Below are 19698 nucleotides of genomic sequence, written 5' to 3'. Positions count from 1 at the left end.
CAGAGGCAGAAGGGTCAGCTATGCCGAGAACACGTTTGAACTTGAAAAACATTCGGGGACTGAGAAAACAGAGCTGCAAAATGTGAATTCTGTTAACTTGAAATGTTCAAACTGGAATGTGAGGAGTGGCAATGGGAGGTGGGTTTGAGTTGGGGGAGTGGGGGTGTCAGAGGAGGAGGCCCGGTGGGCAACGCCAGATTGGGCTTGACTCTTAGGCAGGTAAGAGCTCGGACTGGTGCGGGTCAGTGAGTTATCTGGGAAGACCACGGTGGGGGCAGCTACGACAGTGGTCCGAGGCGCTGGGGTGGGGGCAGGAGTATGGCCGGAGACCAGTTAGGAGGCTGTGGGAGAAGCGGCAGAAGGCGCCGGGTGCAGGCCCGAACCCAGGGTAGTTTCTGGGGCAGGGCTCCAGGATTTGTCTACCGGCTGGGTCCACCCCCACTCCTTAGGGCGCCCGGGCGGTGGTGGGGACTTTGGCGCTCGGTTGCCCCGGAGACGGCGTCCGGCGGGCGGAGTCGCAGGCGCGGGAGGCGGTCCCCGCCTGGTAGCGACCAAGAACCCCCAAGCACCCCCCTCCTGCCCTCCCCCGACTACGAAGCCTCGCAGAGCGTCCTAACCGTCGCCCATGCGGCTCATGCAGACCTGGCAGCGTCCCGAGGGCCACAGCCGCGAGGAGGGACGGGCGCGGGGGAGGGGCGCGGGCAGCTTCCGGCGCCGCAGCTGAGGAGGAGGAGGAGCCGCCCCCGCCGCCTCCGCAGGCCTTAGGGGCGGAGAGTGGGGAGCCGCCCAGTCCCAGCCGCCAGGTCGACGCAGGGGGGGCCGCTGCGCCCGCCGGCGCCCCGCGGAGATGCGGCTGGTGTTTTAGGATTAGGTGTTGGTTGCAGGTACAGGCGGGGCGCGGCCCGTGAGACGAGGATGGTGGGGTGGGAGTGGGGTTCTTCTGAGGACCCAGAGCGACTCGTGTTCATTTTCTGGAATCTTCCAGTGCCTCGTGTTTGTTCTGCACATGGTAGATGCCCAATAAATTGTTTCTTTACTGGAATGAACTGCTGTTGTTTTCGGGGATCGCAAGACCCCTGGGGACGGTGGCGCTGAAACCTGGACCTTGAAGAACAAAATAATTTGATTTGTGGGGAAGAGAATCACTGAGTAACCTGTCCCAACTTGACTGCCAACTGTATCTGCCGAGCCGCCGCGAACAGGGGGAGGAGATGGGGAAGACTTGGCGGTAAAGAGGACAGCCTCGCATCCGAGACGGAATGGTGTTAAACGCCGGCGCGAGGTCCCTTAGAGCTTGAGCCTTGTCTATAAACCACATGTGGGGGTCAGAGCTTTCCCCCATTATCAGCATCAATCAGCGGCACAATGAATTCTGGAAAGTCTCCATCCTTTTCCACAGCACTCTGCTCCAGGCCCCACTCAGGCTGCTCCAGGTTTTGTTTGTGCCTCATGCTGAACTCCAAGGTCAGGGGAAAGTAGAAGTGAGGTGGGCTGTTGCCCAGGTTTTTTGACTGGCAACCAGTTCTTGCTGCTTCTCTCAGCTGCGGATTAAGGTCAGGGCGGGGGTTTGGGGTGGGGGGGAAGGACCAGGGCTTCCACATATCCCAGAGACATGCTGGGTAGTACTGTTTCTCTGCGGAAACTCATCAGGTAGGGGTGGAGGAGCAGTGAGAGAGATGTGGTTCTCCTATCTCCGTACTGCGCTCATTGTTTTTAATCTTAGTATGGTTATCTTACTTGTGTTGTGGGTGAAATGGTTTCCATGCCATAGAGATGATATTATACTCCCAAAACAAATTGAAGACAGCAATTTATTTGTATGTATGCAAAGCTCTTACTATTGTGCATTTACAATGAGTACTCAGTGTTATCTAGAATGTAATGAGTGAGCCACTTTAGACCTCCACCGTTTATTAAACAGGGCCTCTTGTGATCCACCCGTCCCCCAGCTAGGTGGCCCCAAATTATATGGTAGGCTGAGCAGTGGCCACTCAAATATATCAGGTCCTAATCCCTGAAACCTGTATATGTTACCTTATAAGGGAAAAGTGCCTTTGCATATGTGATTAAGTAGCTTGAAATGGAGAGATTACCGTGAATTATCTAGGTGGATCCTAAATGCAAACGCAAAGGTCCTGAGAGAGAGAGAGAAGCAGATTTGATACAGGCCGAAGAGAAGGCAATATGACCACAGAGGCAGATACTGGAGTGATGTGGCCACAAGTCACCAAATGCCTGGCAGCCAATAGAGCTAGAAGAGACAAGGAACTGATTCTCTTGCAGAGCCTCCAAAGGTGGAGGGAGCCCTGCCAACGCTATGCTTTCTTCCCCATGAGACTGATTTTGGACTCCTGGCCTCCACAATTATGAAAGAATAAGTTGCTGCTGTTTCAAGCTACCGAGTTTGTGATAATTTGTTATGGAAACTGTAGGGAACTAATACATATAAGCGTGCTCATAAATCACATAGCATACTGTACTGATGAATAGTTTACAGGTCTTCAGCTGGGGCAGTAGTGGGGTGCAGTAGTGGAGATCACTGTATATTTATCTGAATCCTGTAAATCCTAAAGAAAGGATTTGAATAGGGAATCTGATAAGAAATTTAAGTGGTGCATAGGAAGGAGGTAGTCTGGCATTTAAAGCAATTTTTTGAGAGTATTCCTATTAAAATATCACTATTTGCTCTGGCTAAACAGAATAAAGCTAAAAAGTGGCAAAGGCTTTGTCCTTACCTTAGCTGAATCATTATTGGTTATCCATCATATGTATATTAAGTAAAAGTTGCAGACACCTGGGGATTGAGGTCCAGGCCTGGGGAAAAGAGGGAATGCAGAAGTGCTTCCATGTTAAAATATGGCTAAAAGCAACCACTAGTCATCTGGAATAAAGACACTTCGGAGTTTTCAGGATACAGGAAAGTTCAGTGTTCAAGTTTAGTGATTCACTTCGGGGACCCAGACAGCTAATTTACACTTCCCACTTTCCTTGATATGGTTTGGCTGTATCCCCACCCACATCTCATCTTGAATTGTAGCTCCCACAATTCCCTGTGGGAGGGACCCAGTGAAAGGTAATTGAATCATGGGGGCAGGTCTTTCCTGTGCTGTTCTCGTGATAGTGAATAAGCCCCATAAGATCTGATGGTTTTATAAAGGGGAGTTCCCCTGCACAAACTCTTTCTTGCCTGCCGCCACATAAGACTTCCCTTGCTCTTCCTCTGTGATCGTGACACCTCCCCAGCCATGTGAAACTGAGTCCATTAAACCTCTTTTTTCTTTATAAATTACCCAGTCTTGGGAATGTCTTTGTCAGCAGTGTGAAAACAAACTAACACACTCCCCACATCTGCTTGCTTTTCAAACTGCTTTATAAGGTATAATTTACATAGCATAAAATTCATCTGTTTGAAGTGGACAGTCCAGTGATTTTTAATAAACTTACTGAATTGTGCAATTACCACACAGTTCAGTTTTAGAACATTTCCATCATCCAAAAATGATCCCTTGTACCCATCTGTAGTCAATCCCCATTCTCAACCCCAGCACTATCTACTTTTAATGTCTGACCTACTTCAGAGTTGGGTTTTACTCCCTTTATTGGACTGCTCCAATGGATTTATGACTACTGGCCCCAGCTTCTCCTAGTGTATACTGGAGGATCATATGCCCTTGATTAAAATCCTCCAGCGCTTTGTGTTGCATTTAGAATAAGCCCCAAAGTCTTCAGTATGTGGCCTTTTCAAGGATCCATGAGCTCTACCTCCACCAACCTCACTAACATCTTCTCAGGATAGTGTAGGAAAGGAAGTGATAAGCACAGTGTTCCTTTTGGCATGACGCACAGTTGGCCTCCATTAGAAGCCCTCTCATCCCCACTTAGCTACCCTGCAACCTCATTAGCCTTCTTCATTGGGAGTCAGTGAACACTGAGCTCTTCTCATCTTTGGGCCTTTGTGATGGCATTTCCTTTTAAGAAGTTACCCCTGGCCCCTGTGAGGCTGACTGACTCCTTTCTGTCATTCAGTTCAATGCCACCTCCTTAGAAAGGCCTTCCCTCACCTACCTTAACTAGAGGAGCTGTGTTAGTCTGTTTTCACGCTGCTAAGACATACCCAAGAGTGGGAAGAAAAAGAGGTTTAATTGGACTTACAGTTCCACATGGCTGTGGAGGCCTCAGAATCATGGTGGGAGGTGAAAGGCACTTCTTACATGGCAGCAGCAAGAGAAAATTACCTCCTCCTAGGTCCCTCCCACAACACATGGGAGTTCTGGGAGATACAATTCAAGTTGAGATTTGGGTGGGGACACAGTCAAACCATATCATTCCACCCGTGGCCCCTCCAAATCTCATGTCCTCATATTTCAAAACCAATCATGCCTTACCAGCAGTCCCCCAAAGTCTTAACTTATTTCAGCATTAACCCAAGTCTGCAGTCCAAAGTCTCATCTGAGATGAGCCAAGTCCCTTCTGCCTACGAGCCTGTAAAATAAAAAACAAGCTAGTTACTTCCTCAATACAATGAAGGCTGTGTTGGGTAAATACAGCCATTCCAAATGAGAGAAATTGGCCAAAACAAAGGAGTTACAGGGCCCATGCAAATCCGAAATCCAGCAGCAGGGCAGTCAAATTTTAAAGCTTCAAAATGATCTCCTTTGACTCCAGGTCTCACATCAAGGTCAACCTGATGCAAGAGGTGGGTTCCCATGGTCTTGGACAGCTCCAACCCCTGTGGCTTTGCAGGGTACAGCCTTCCTCCCAGACGCTTTCATGGGCTGGTGTTGAGTGTCTGCAGCTTTTCAGGTGCATGGTGCAAAGTGTTGGTGGATCTACCATTCTGGGGTCTGGAGGATGGTGGCCCTCTTCTTACAACTCCACTAGGCAGTGCCCTAGTAAGGACTCTGTGTGGGGGTTCCAACCCCACATTTCCCTTCAGCACTGCCGTAGCTGAGGTTCTCCATAAGGGCCCCACCCCTACAGCAAACTTTTGCCTGGGCATCCAGGCATTTCCATACATCTTCTGAAATACAGGCAGAGGTTCCCAAACCTTAATTCTTGAGGCCTATGCACCTGCAGGCTTAATACCACATGGAAGCTGCCAAGGCTTGGGGCTTCCACTCTCTGAAGCCATAGCCCGAGGTGCACATTGACCCCTTTCAGCCATGATTGGAGCAGCTGGGACACAGGGCACCAAGTCCCTAGGCTGCACACAGCACAGGGACCCTGGGCTCAGCCCACGAAACCACTTTTTTCTCCTGGGCCTCTGGGTCTGTGTTGGGATGGGCTGCCATGAAGGTCTCCGACATGGCCTGGAGACATTTCCCCATGGTCTTGGGGATTAACATTACACTCCTTGCTACTTATGCAAATTTCTGCAGCCGGCTTGAATTTCTCCCCAGAAAATGGATTTTTCCATTCTATCACACAGTCAGGCTGCAAATTTTCCAAACTTTTATGCTCTGCTTCCCTTATAAAACTGAATGGCTTTTAACAGTACCCAGGTCATCTCTTGAATGGTTTGCTGCTTAGAAATTTATCCTGCCAGATACCCTAAATCATCTCTCTCAAGATCAGAGTTCCACAGATCTTTAGAGAAGGGGCAAAATGCTACCAGTCTCTTTGCTAAAGAATAGCAAGAGTGACCTTTGCTCTAGTTCCCAACAAGTTCTTAATCTCCATCTGAAACAACCTCAGCCTGGACCTTATTGTCCATATTGTTATTGGCATCTTGGGCAAAGCCATTTGACAAGTTTCTAGGAAGTTCACATTTTCCTGTCTTCTTCTGAGCCCTCAAAACTGTTCTAATCTCTGCCTGTTACCCGGTTCCAAAGTCGTGCCCACATTTTCGGGTATCTTTTCAGCAATGCCCCACACTACTGGTACCAATTTACTGTATTAGTCTGTTTTCACGCTGCTGATAAAGATATACTGGGAAGAAGAAAAAGAGGTTTAATTGGAGTTACAGTTCCACATGGCTGGGGAGGTCTCAGAATCATGGCGGGAGGCAAAAGGCACTTCTTACATGGCAGCAGCAACAGAAAATGAAGAAGCAAAAGTGGAAACCCCGATAACCCCATCGGATCTCATGAAATTTAGTTACTATCGCAAGAATAGCACAGGAAAGACCGGCCTCCATGATTCAATTACCTCCTCCTTGGTCCCTCCCACACACGTGGGAATTCTGGGAGATGCTGTTCAAGTTGAGAAGATTTGCGTGGGGACACAGCCAAACCATATCAGGAGTCTCAACTCCATCTCTCTGTATACCACTATCCTGTGTTATTTTCTTTATTGTACTTGACAACTCCCCAAAATTATATTTGTGATTTTTTTCCCCTTAGTGCCTTTCTTTCCCCATTGGAATATAAATTCATGAGGATAGAAACTTGATTGGTCTTGATTTTAAACAGCTCTATTTCTAGTATTTATAGAAACACTATGTTCATAGCAATAACATATTGTAAACTATCTAAATGCCAGCAACAGTAATTAATAGTTATCAAAGGCTTGCTATGTGTGCCGCTCCATGTGCTAAGTGCTTTGTATGCATGAATTCTTTAGTTGAAGCTTGCCACTTTTGATATGGGAAGAGTAAGGGGAGCATGTCCTCCAAATATAGTCCTCTGCATTATTTTTTCAGAGACATTGGGTAGTTTTCTTTTTTTCTTATTAGAATGCTGAAATTTAAAGCTGGATCAATGTGCATTGCCACCAGTAATATCTCTAAAAGCCAAACTGGAGAGGTTTTTGCCAGGAGGGTAAGGAGGGACAAAAAGAACAGTACAAATAAAAGCAGAGTCCTAAAAGAGCATGACCCACTGAGGGCATAGCAAGTAAGACATCTATTGGGGCACAGTGTATGTCAGGGAGTGGCCAGAGAATGAACTGGTAAGTGGGTTAGGCCAGATCTAAAGGGCAAGCCTAAGAGTGCTAGTCTTAGTTCAAACCTTAGTCTTTGAGCAAGACAGCAAGATGGCTCTGGTTTTATAGGAAACTTTTAATGATTTTAAGAGACTAAAGCTAGAAAGATCATTTTGAGATACTTTGTAGTAGGCCTGTTAAGAACTGATGAAAGCATAAAAATGCAATGGGAGTAAAATGAACTAAATTGCATATTCAAGGATTCTGTCTTTATGACTTGTGACCCCATCTAAGTCTTCTTTACTGAGTTAAAAGATATTACATATTTAAACTTAACAGAATATGGTGATTAATTGGATATGGAATTTGAATTGATGAAGATATTTGAAATACCCAAGAAAGAAGGTTTAGTGAGGAGATGAAGAGAGCAGATTTGGGATAAGATGAATTTAATACTACTGTAAATATATATGCAGAAATGTTAAAGGAAAAAAACTTAGCTGGGAATGGTGGCTCATCCCTGTCCTAGCACTTTGGGAGGCTGAAACAGACAGATCGCCTGAGTTCAGGAGTTCAAGACCAGCCTGGGCAACATGGCAAAACCCCGTCTCTACTAAAAATACAAAAATTAGCCGGGCGTGGTGGTGTGCGGCTGTAGTCCCAGCCACCTGGGGGGCTGAGGTGTGAGGATCGCTTGAGCCACCACTGCACTGCAGCCTGGGTGACAAAGTGAGACCCTATCTCCAAAAAAAAAAAAAGAAAAAAGAAAAGTAAAAACTTTATTATAATTTATCTAGAGCCAAACATTTTTAACCAAATAGCATAAGATTTGCTGGAAGCAGTAGAATTGTTCCTATCTAGCTTTGCTGTTGACTGACATCACCTGTGAGAAGTCATATTTTGGGTCAGCTTTTTGTTGGATGTTTTCCTTGGGAAATCATAGAATGTCCAAATTGGAGAAGATTTTAGAGATTTTCTAGTCCAACACTCTACCCAAGAAAGAATACCAGTGGCAGTTGCCGTTTCAACAAGTGCTCACCCATTCTTACCTTCAACACCTCTCAAGGAAGCCCACCAGGTATATATTCAGGGTGCTGTAGTCTTTAAAAAATCCATCTCCACCTTAAACTAAACTCTGTCTCTCTTTACTTCTGTTCATTAGTCTGAATTCTGCACATAGAATATATTCATTTTTTTCTTTTTCTTTCTTTTTTTTTTTTTTGAGATGGAGTCTCGCTTTGTCGCCCCGGCTGGAGTGCAGTGGCCCATCTCGGCTCACTGCAAGCTCCGCCTCCCGGGTTCACGCCATTCTCCTGCCTCAGCCTCCGAGTAGCTGGGACTACAGGCGCTCACCACCAGGCCCGGCTAATTTTTTGTATTTTTAGTAGAGACAGGATATCACCGTGTTAGCCAGGATGGTCTCGATCTCCTGACCTCGTGATCCCAAAGTGCTGGGATTACAGGCGTGAGCCACCGCGCCCGGCTTCTTTTTCTTTTTTTTGAGACAAGGTCTCACTCTGTTGCCGAAGCTGGAGTGCAGTGGTGTGATCATGGCTCACTGTGGCCTCAACCTCTTGGGCTGAGGTGATACTCCCACCTCAGACTCCTGATGAGCTGGGACTACAGGTATGGCCCACCATACCCAGCTAATTTTTAAAATTTTTTGTAGGGGCAGGATCTCACTATATTGTCCAGGCTGGTCTCAAACTCTTGAGCTGAAGCAATTCTCCCTCCTTGGCCTCCCAAAGCACTGGGATTACAGGCTCATTCATTTTTTAAATGTGGAAAAGCTGCTTACATTCCACCAAGATATTCCAAAAATCTTGGTTGTTTATCATTTCAGTATACCTGCTTAAAATATATAGACCTGTTTTGACTCACCAGACAGAAGTTTCTCTACCCAATTACTTCTCTAACTAAGCACAAGTGATGTTGCCTGGTCAAAAGCATTTCCAAACAGTGAAACACAGTTAAAATGGTCAGAAGATATTTAGCTAGTCTATTTAAGTCAGTTTGGACTGTATCTGGAGAAAGGTCAGGTCTGAGAATATTGATATTAGGTCATATGTGCCTATAGGTTTACTTGCTACATTATCTTGATAGTGCCAGTGAGATCTGTACCAGTAAAATTAGAATTGGGCCAATAGAGAGCATATAATTAAACACATTTTGTTGTAAAAACGTGATTTAGATAAGTGCTATAGGCTATTTTTTTTCTTTGAGACGGCATCTCGTTCTGTCACCCAGGCTGGAGTGTAGTGGCACGATCTCGGCTCACTGCAACCTCTGCCTCCCATGTTCAAGCAGTTCTCCTGCCTCAGCCTCCGAAGTAGCTAGGATTACAAGCATATGCCACCACACCCAGCTAATTTTGTATTTTTAGTAGAGATGGGGTTTCCCCATGTTGATCTTGAATTCCTGGCCTCTAGTGATGTGCCCACCTCAGCTTCCCAAAGTACTGGGATAACAGACTTACACCACGCCTGGCCTATAGGCTGTTTTAAAAAAATTTTTTTTTGTAGAGGCAAGGTCTTACTATGTGGCCCAGGCTGATCTCAAACTCCTCAAGCAACCTTCCTACCTCAACATCCCAAAGTGTTGGGATTACAGGTATTAGCCACCATGCCTGGCCTGCTGTAGTCTATTAAAATGTACTTTCACATAAAAGGAAAAAATAACACTTGTTGTTGCCATTGTTATATGTGTGTTTTACATATTGTCAGGATCTTCAGTGATGAACATGAATTTGTAAATTGAACTTTTGAAATAATAAATTTCAGTTAATGAAATATATATAAATGAGCAGATTTTAAATATTTTGTTTTTTCAGGTATTAATAGAATAAGTGAAAATAAGAATATCCAGAAGTTAAGGTAACTTTTGTTTTACTTCTAGTTATATTTAAGAATTGTGAATGTATACAACTGATACACTATTTTATCTGTATCTATATCTGATTTATTTTAGGAAACCTGAAGCCTTGAACTTGATGGATGCCTAGGCCAGAATATGAATATATCATAGGCCTTCAATATAAAAGCTGCAAGAGCTTTATCTTTGTGGTTTTCAGGCTATGTTCAGTGGAGCCCTCTGTGTTTCATAGAGGTGTCTCTGGGGCAGAGAGGAGGGTATGTGGGGCTCAGAAGATTTAAAGAAACATTTCCACTGCTTAAGAAGGGTTTGAAAAACACAACTGTAATTTCATTTAGTAAGGGTGGAAATTGAGACTCAGAGATATGAAAAGATCTGCCCATGCTCTCACAGTTAACAGATGACAGAATTAAGTTTCCTGATTCTAAGTTCTGTGCTTCTTCCATATTGCCTCCCTACTAGATGGTATTATGTATGGGTGAAATGTGATCGTAAATAGCTCTATTCCATATTATATTATACTAGTCCCTGTGTTTAGTCAATGCAGATTAAACCCACTTTCTTTTCTGTTAGTGGGCCTATATGAAATGTAATATAGCTCTTTATTATGGGAAAGTGAGTTAGTTTACATACACTGCTTAAGTTATAAAGATAGTATTGGGATTTTGGGGAGTTTTTTTGGTTTTTGTTTTTTTGAGATGGGGTCTTGCTCTGTCACCCAGGCTGGAATGCAGTGGTGATCATGGCTTATTACAGCCTTGAACTCCCGGGCTCAAGGGATCCTCCCACCTCACCCTTCCATGTAGCTGGGACTACAGGCAAGTACCACCATGCCCAGCTAATTTTTTCATTTTTTGTAAAGACAGAGTCTCACTTTGTTGACCAGGCTGGTCTCTAACTCTTGGTCTCAAGGGATCCCCGCCCACCTTGGCTTCCCAAAGTGTTGGGATTACAGGCGTGAGCCACTGCGCCCTGCCAGATAGTATTGTTATTCATGTTATTGCTATCCAATTGTTTGGTACTTTATATGTATTGAGGCAGTTACTATATAGGAAGGCCTGCAGTTACTATGTAGGAAGGCCTGTGCGTGAGTTATCTCAGTTAACTCTTATTCTTTTAAGGTATATACTCTTTTACCTTTTAAACTGTATACTTTTTATCTCCCTTGTATAGTCATACAGAGATTAAATATTGTTCTCAATGTGACACAGCTAGTAGATCACAGAGCTAGGATTGTAACATCCAGAGACTTGAAAAAGTGTAATTGAGAAAACAGACACTGAGAACATGTGAAGTTAATAAGCAGCTAACAGCAATTCAGGTAGTACAATGCTGTTCAACATGAATGGTTCTCCTTATTGTGTTTCTGAGATTGTACCAGCCCAGATATGTTTATTTGAATCAGTCCTGAGGTACCTCAGAATTTCCCAAGGAAAACATACCTGCAGACTGGTTCTAGAAGAATACAGACCAGTTCTGTAAGATCCCCAGTCTCAGGTTTCTGTGGAAGGTAGGGTGGTTCATCATCCTAGGAGCTTGAGTCAGTTGAAGAATCCAGGAATCTAAATAGAACGTACATCATAAGTCATCTGCACCCAATCAAAATAGAGCTTGGGCCAGGCATGGTGGCTCACGCCTGTAATCCCAGCACTTTGGGAGGCCGAGGCAGGCACTCACTTGAGGCCAGGAGTTGAAGACCAGCCTGGCCAACACAGCGAAACCCTGTCTCTACTAAAAATACAAAAATTAGTTGGGCATGGTGCCACATGCCTGTAATCTCAGCTACTCAGGAGGCAGAGGTGGGAGAATTGCTTGAACCCAGGAGGTGGAGGTTACAGTGAGCCGAGATCGCACCACTGCACTCCAGCCTGGAGACAGAGCAAGACCCTGTCTCACCAAAAAAAAAAAAAAAAAAAAAAAGGATTCTAAATCAGTTATTCATTCTATGATAGTCACATGAGAGGTCTGCCTTAACTAGTAGCCATACGAAAAGAAATCAAGGTGAGGATTATTCACACTAGGAAAAGTATAAGTGCACACCTACCAGGGTCTTTCGAATCCAAGGAGGAGAGGTCAGAACCCAGGAGATACTTTTAAATGTTTTATCTCAACTATATAACAAAGCCTAAGGCTTTAGGCAATTTTCCTCCAAAAGTTCCCTCTTTGTGGTCTATGGTTTCTTAGACTTTTTTTTCCCCCCCGGCAACATTCCAATCAAATAACCAGAGTAGAATAGTTACATAGATATTACTTTTTATTTTATTTTATTTTTGAGACAGAGTCTTGCTCTCTTGCCCAGGCTGGAGTGCCATGGCGCGATCTCTGCTCTCCACAAGCCCCGCCTCCCGGGTTCACTCCATTCTCCTGCCTCGGCCTCCCAAGTAGCTAGTACTACAGGTGCCCACCACCACACCCGGCTAATTTTTTGTATTTTTAGTAGAGATGGGGTTTCACCATGTTAGCCAGGATGATCTCGATCTCCTGACCTCGTGATCTGCTTGTCTTGGCCTCCGAAAGTGCTGGGATTACAGGCATGAGCCACTACACCCAGCCTAGATATTACCTTTTAGAAATGTAAGGCTCCTTTTAATGTGAACTTGTTCATAATTTTAAATCAGGCAGAACTGTTCAAAATAGACCTTGGGCATATCAGAAGAGGCCAAGGTCTCACCTCTGAATTTTACTCAGAGATTTAAAATTCACATGTAAGTTTGTGTTATGATCCCCAGTTCAACCAGGTGCAGAGCTTTTTTTAGACAATTTTATGATTTACCAAAGCAAAAAACCTTGCTTTTTCTAGAAATCTTTAATCATTTCATAAGCTTTATGCCTGAAAATAGGAAAAATATTTCAATTCCTATAGTGTCACAAAAGTAGAGAAACACTGATGACTTGACCAAATTGAGGATATATGGTCAGTCTAAAATAGTGAAAATGAATTACAAATATTATTTAAATGCAGATTTTCATTACTCTAGAATACACACACAAAATAACTACCAGCATTGGCAACAGAAGTACTAAGCATCCTCTTCACAAATAAATGATTGTTTTAAAACTCTATTTTAAGTGAATAAACCCATGCTGTCTTCTGTAAACTACTAATTTTCTAAGAAAAAAAATTCTCCTTTGAAGGACTGCTGCTTTCCAACAGCCTGTTATGAATAACACAAGCATTCATACTGAATTATGATAACACAAGCATTCATCTTACTTCGAAGTAAACAAGTGTGGTTTCAACATCAGAATATTCTAAAGCCAAACTTTCCTCTTTCTTCTTTTCTCTACTCTCTAACTTCTAGTTTCAGTTCTGCCTCGGTCTTAGATTCTGTTTCCTGCTTAATACTAAAGTCTTTCATAGTGAATTACTATATGATTTGCCAGTATTTGGTTGTGGTTCTATACCTGTCCTTCTCATTTCTTTATGCTTCTGATTGATCTCTAATTCATGATAACATTACTCAGCAATTTGAACTTTCTTAGTGTCATTCGTTATCCTGAAGAATCCTAAAATGTATCATTTTAATGTATCAATAAAATTATACAACAAACATTCACAGTGAAACTCATTTAAATGAGAAGTCATGCTTCTTGTACACAGCATAGAGTCATTTTTTATAAGCCAATTTGAAAATCCTTTTCTTTCAATAGGCAAGGTTTTCTTTTTCCTGAAGTAGCAGTCTCTTCTATTTAGAACATTTAAATTGCCTAGCAATCTTGACTAACATTCTATTTGTTATAATTCTTTATGGAATATCTCCCTGTCTACTACTTCCTAAAAAATGATAGCACGAAACATATTAAGGTAGATATGTTCTGTCGTTGACTGTAGTTTTGACAGGTGGCATCTCAGTAATCAAAAGGAAGAAAATTTGAATTCAATAACAAAAATGAATTCAGTTTAATAAAAACTGTTATGCTCAGGGTTTGAAAAAAAATTTTAAAGCACTTTATGCTTATAATCATGAATTAATGTAAAAATGACAAGCAGTGTTACCTGATCTTCCTCTTCCCATCACGTTAGTGGTCCTCACCCACATCTATTTTGTTTTGTTTTTTAAAGAATCAAGATTTTGATTCATGAATTTGACCAATTGTTTTTCTTTTTTCTATCTTAATTGCTGCTTTTGCATTTATTATTTCCTACTTGTGCTTTCTTTTAGTTCACCCATTTTTCTGTGGTTTGTGTTAGAGACTTAATTTACTTTTATTATTTCATTTTTATTGATATATGTGTCCAGGGCTGGGAATTTTCATCTTTTTACTATTTTGATGTATGTCACAGATTGATATGTACTATTTTCATTATTATTTTTCAGAAATTATTTAATTTCAGCTTGTATTTCCCTAATCACACAAGAGTTGTTTAATAGAAGGCCTTTTAATTTCCAAGTGGAAAGACCTTTTTAATTTGGAGATTTTGATTTTAATTTTTAGCTTTATTATGCTGTGACCAGAAGGTGTGGTTTGTAACATTTCTACTTTATGGAGCCTACCAACCTTTTATTTGTGCCCTAGAATGTGACTGATTTTTGTGAATGTGTCATGTGCCCTTGGCAAGGAAAGTATATTGTCTGTTATCAAAGTATAGTGTTTAATATATAGCCAAAAGGTCAACCTTAGTGATTAGTTCTTCTAAATCTTTTATATCTCTACTTATTTTTTGTCCACTTGGCCTGTGTAATACTAATTGTCCGTTAAAGCCTCCCATTATTACTGTGTTTGCAGTTCTTAGCATATCTTCTGTGGATTTGTGCTTTATCCAAGTGATGGCTGTGTTATGTGGCACATGTCTTTGTTGTGGAATGTGGCTTTTAACTTCAAGTGCGCTGCATTTTGTTTTAGTTAGTGCTCTCTGGCTTGAAGACTGCTTAGTCTGGTATCAGGATTTTAACCGGTGCTTTCTTATTGTTTTCATTTGCCTGGAAAATTTTTGTTCATCCTTTTATTTTTAATCTTTTTGAATCTGTGCGATTTTAGGCATACTTTTTTGTACTTAGAAGAGTTGTTTTTTTTGAAAGCCAATTTGAAAATCCTTGTCTTCCAATAGGCAAGTTAAGTCGTCTGACATTTATCAACATGACTGGTCTAAATTCTGTGGTATTTTTTTCACACCATTATATTATCTTGTGGGTGTAATTACTGAATGTGTTATATTTGCTAGAGTTTCTTTATTTGGTGTTTCTTCTTTATGTTTCCCTTTAGAATTCTTTGTCGTTTAAGAAGGTTTGTATTTTTACTCTAGTGGTTACTTTTGTACTTATGCTTTTTATAGTGCACTTTTAAAACCCCTTTTTCTTACTTGACCTTTTACTTTTTGTCAGTTTTAAGTGGTGTCCTTTGACTACTGTCTATTCCCTTTATAACAGTCAATGGTCTTTTACTTTCTGCTTTTCTTCCTCTTCCTTCCGTTTTTAGTTACATTTATTCTCTTTTGTCATGCACATAATATTTATATCACTACTCAGTGCCATTACCTCACCTTTGTTTTTCTCAGCTCTATAACTGAATATTTAAATATTCACCATCAGTCCCCTTGCAGTTTTCGCAGTCTTGTTTTTTAAATGTTTGTATTTATCCTTTTTTTCCAAATTTATTTTTAAAAATTTAGAACCTACACGAAACCTTGAAGATCTTCACCAGTTGCCACATTTTACAGTGGTCTTTTGGGTGAATGAGGCTCATCTTCTCTAGTAGAATCCTCAGCAGAGGCACACGGCACAGTGTTCCGGTACAGTCAAAACTGCTTTTTTTGTGGCTTCACACGTTTTGAAGGACATCTTGGCTGGCTGTAATATCCTTGGTTTGTCGTTTCTTTTCTTTCTTGAAAGTACTACTACACTCTTGCCTTACTGTGTGTGTTGCTTTTTAATAACCTGGTGCCACTCTAATCTTCTTGCCTTTGTAAATTATTTCATCATTTTGCTTGGAGGTACTGAGGATTTTTTCATTATCTTTAAAGTCTTAATATTGTTTTAATAGTATATGTCTCAGAGTTGATCATTCTTAGTCACCTTTCCCTATAGATTCAGGTCTTTGTATCTAGAAAATTTTCTTGGATTATAGTTTTAAATAATAGTTCTGTTTCATTGTTGTATGCTTTTCCTTTAGGAAACCCAGTTGTATTCAACCTTATTTACCTGTCTTCCATTTCAATCCTCTCTCACTCTTTTTTTTTTTTTTTTTTTTTTTGTCTTCTTTTCTTCCTTTTTGTGGAGAATGGGGTCTTGCTCTGTTGCTCAGATAGGTCTTGAACTCCTGGGTTCAAGCTGTCCTCCTGCTACTGCCTCCCTAAGTGCTGGGATTACAGACGTGAGCCACCAGGCCTGGCTTTCACCCTTTTTACTTCTTTATTTTATTTTTTATTTTAATGGTGGCTTTCCTGATTTTCTTCAGTGCCTTTATTAAATTTTTATTACAACCTGTCATTGCTTGTATACTTTGTGATTCAGTCTTTATTTCTGATATAATTTTGTTTTTTATTTCTCTGTCTTTCCTAACTTTAATCAACTCTCATTTAATCTCTTCCTGTTTGTTTTCTTGTTTTGTTTCTTGTCCATTTTTTATTCTTTGACTTTACATTTCTAATTCAAGGGTGATTTTTCATACCCCTAAATGCTTGTTTGAGCATACTGGATTCAGTTTGGAGTATTATGTTACAGTTTTCTTTGGCTTCATGTTTGTTGTTTGTGGGAGAGACTTTTCATCATCAGAAAAGATTTTATTCATGTTTTCTGACATTTTGCAGTAGATGTAGTCTGCTTTCATTTATTCCTATTCATTTTGTGGACAAAGTTCTTACTTTGAGACTGCCTTCTGCCATGCAGTTTCTTTATGGTTAGTGGTGTTGGGTGGGAAGGGTGGAAGGAGGGTGGTATATCTAGCTTGTGTTTTGTTTCTACTGGTTCCTTAGTGTTTCTCTCTCATTTCCTTCTTTCCCTTGACTGCCATGTCCCTAGGGGAGACCATCTTTTCTCTCTGTATCTCATTCGCCCCAAGAAACACTGCTTCTCTGAGGCCGCTACTTCTTCAAATACCTACTCCACTGTCAGGGCTGTGGACTATCAGGTTCCAACCTGTGCTTAATATTTTGACCTTTACTTTTTCACATCTGGGGGTGAATTTATCTGTACTTTTTCTGTCTTCTGCTTACCTCTTCCCATTTTCTGTACCCTTAGGCTTCTAGTGTTGGTAGGTGGGCTGCAGGAATCATTCTGGAAAAAGCTTTTCCCTCTACTTGCAGATTATTTGAAGGTTGTGGTACTCTCTGTCTTCCAGTGATGCTAGGGGTGTGGAGTGCCTGGTTGATTTTATGGCAATTTGGGAGGATGAGAGGAAGATTTGAAATCAGACCACCACCATTGTTCTCCACATTTAGAATTCCCCTCTTAGCTCAAACGAAAATTGTAAGCACTATTTGACATCAAAGAAGTTCTTCAACTTTTACTAGTGACCTCTATTTTGATGATTTGTGGTGTTTGCTAAGGAGATATTTTCTTCCATTATTTGATGGTGTAACTTTATGAGAAACCTCTACCCCAAATCAGAGCACTAATTACCACAAAAATTATTAGTTTCTTATTTTCAGGTTGTCTTTAATAATCCACTTTGTCATTAAAATCAATAATTTTCACCATAAGATTGTATTCACTTATTAATTTTATGTAATACAATGTATTTCAGTATAAATAATTATTTTTCTGGAGAAGAAATTATTACTAAATTTCAAATGTTAAAAAGTCAGTTCCTGTTCCTCTATGAACTTTTTTCACATAGTACCTTATTAATAAAGATTGAATCTCTGTCTTTCATAGACAGGAACCAAAAGAACCAAAGAGGGAACCATTCATACTTCAAGATCTCTAAGAAGAGGTGGCAATATTTAATATGGAATCAAAAGCTTGTGAATCAAATAATGAAGATATTTTATCAAGTAGTGGTGTCACATCTAATGAAGGTATGTGCTGTTTATAAAACAAATGGGAAAAAATTAGAATTAACCAGTCTTCATGATACTCATTCAAGCTGCTGTTTCTAGTATGTTTTGTTTTTAACCATGTAGGTTGCAGACCATGGTCATGAATGTCTATCATATTGTTTATAACTCTACTTTTTGAAGAAGAAATTCCTTTGTCTTTCAAGGAATTTTTTGTTTTAAAAAATGTTTCTACATTGAGGTACTTCAGCCTCAACATGCACCATGCCTTCCTAATGCCTTCTCTTCCTCCTCTGTCTCTTGGTCCAGCCTGTCAGAATTTTGTATCATTTTACTTCTTTTTCCTTACATGCTGCTACATCCAGTCAGGTACTGAGGCCCTGCTGATTTTACCTTTGAAATGTCTCTTGAATTCAGTTTTTCCCTCTCCATTTCCGTTACTGGTATTCTGGTTCAAGCCCCCATCACCTCTGATCCAAATTATTTCAATCAAAAGGTGATTCCTATGTCAGGAAAACAGACACAGATGGAATAAATAGTTGGAATTTAATACAGGGAATGGTTACATGGGTGTTGAAAGAGCTGCAAAGCCTAAAGGGATGAAACAACACGGAAATTACCTACTGTAGGAAGCTGCTACCAATCATGCCTTTGGCTAGAAGGACAATGAGAAAAGCAGCTGTTGCAAGGGCATGGAAGCTAGAGGTAGAACCACGGAGAGGGCTGCCTGGAAGGAGCTGAAGCCACCACTAACTACCAGATCCCCGTTTGAGACAGTGAGAGGACCATGACCTTGGTTTCCCCCTTTCTGCTGCCTCCGGCTCTTCTGCCAGCTCTTCCCATTGCAAACCTACCTGGAAGAGAACTAGAAAGGGAACCTACAACACTCAACAGAGAAGGGGAAGGACAGCAAATGCATTCAAGGGCAATCAGGCAAATGACCTGCACTTTCCCTTCCTTGCCCATCTCTCCTCATTCTTTTCTTCTTTTCAATTTAATGGTCTATCTCAGAAGCCAAAATCATACAAGTTTTTTTTCTAGTAGAAATTCAGATTCGAAATAGGATAATCACAGATGTAACTCATTCTTTTAGTGCATGCAGAGGTTATTCTCAGATACTGATCTGTTGTTTTACTGGTCTGCTTAGAAACATTTCTTTCAGTACCCTTATTGTGTAAACATTTCTGCTTCTCACTACATCCTCATACATCCTAAAATGCCATTGTCATCTCCACCTTACTACACCCATCTCCCCTGGCCACCTCCGCTTGCTCACTTCCTACATAGCCACATCCTCATACTCATTATTGGCACTGGCACTTAGATCACGGGTTGTCCCTCCCTGCTCAGGTGCATCATCATCCTGTAATACCACCCTCATGGGTGACCCATCTAAGATCTTAGACTTACAGCATTTTGACCTCTTAAATTCTTATTATTTTAACTTTTACTCTAGTTACCCACTCCCTTATTTTGGATCTCATTACCAAGAACTGATAGACTTCTGAAATTCTACCTCTTGTCTTTTATTTTTTTAACATAAACTCAAGATTTTTTTTTTTTTTTTTTTTTTTTTTTTTGAGATGGAGTCTCGCTCTGTCGCCCAGGCTGGAGTGCAGTGGCTGGATCTCAGCTCACTGCAAGCTCCGCCTCCCGGGTTTACGCCATTCTCCTGCCTCAGCCTCCCGAGTAGCTGGGACTACAGGCGCCCGCCACCTCGCCCGGCTAGTTTTTTGTATTTTTTTTAGTAGAGACGGGGTTTCGCCGTGTTAGGCAGGATGGTCTCGATCTCCTGACCTCATGATCCGCCAGTCTCGGCCTCCCAAAGTGCTGGGATTACAGGCTTGAGCCACCGCGCCCGGCCAAAACTCAAGATTTTATTGTCTTCACAATAAAACAGAAGGTGACACTGAGAACTGGATTGCTTGGCCCTTTCTCTTCATATCTCAAGCCAGTTCAAGAGGCTTGCATCTCTTGGTTGCCAGCATTCTCTTAGATCTGCAGCTAGGTTCAGTGCACTCAAGGCATCA

The 19698-nt window shown here is 41.7% G+C and overlaps 1 protein-coding gene and 1 non-coding gene across 7 annotated transcripts in view; one reads left to right on the top strand and one right to left on the bottom strand.

Annotated features, from left to right (window-relative positions):
* Nucleotides 1-544: 544 nt before the first annotated feature.
* CCDC158 (coiled-coil domain containing 158) overlaps nt 545-19698 on the top strand; it is a 116103-nt gene continuing 96949 nt past the window's right edge. For all 6 annotated transcript variants that reach the window (XM_073017417.1, XM_073017419.1, XM_073017418.1 and 3 more), the window contains exons 1-3: nt 545-884; nt 9692-9734; nt 17547-17689. In XM_073017417.1, coding sequence (XP_072873518.1) covers nt 17648-17689 — 42 coding nt within the window. In that variant the 5' untranslated portion in view covers nt 545-884; nt 9692-9734; nt 17547-17647. The remainder of the gene's footprint in view (nt 885-9691; nt 9735-17546; nt 17690-19698) is intronic.
* Nucleotides 18673-18745, bottom strand: LOC119624042 (small nucleolar RNA SNORD50). Its single transcript, XR_005240131.1, has one exon. It is a non-coding gene; the product is annotated as a small nucleolar RNA SNORD50 (small nucleolar RNA).

Source organism: Chlorocebus sabaeus, chromosome 7 (assembly GCF_047675955.1).
Source record: "Chlorocebus sabaeus isolate Y175 chromosome 7, mChlSab1.0.hap1, whole genome shotgun sequence".
Taxonomy (NCBI): Eukaryota; Metazoa; Chordata; class Mammalia; order Primates; family Cercopithecidae; genus Chlorocebus; species Chlorocebus sabaeus.
Note: the sequence above shows the minus strand (reverse complement) of the source record. Positions and strands in the feature narration are given on the sequence as shown.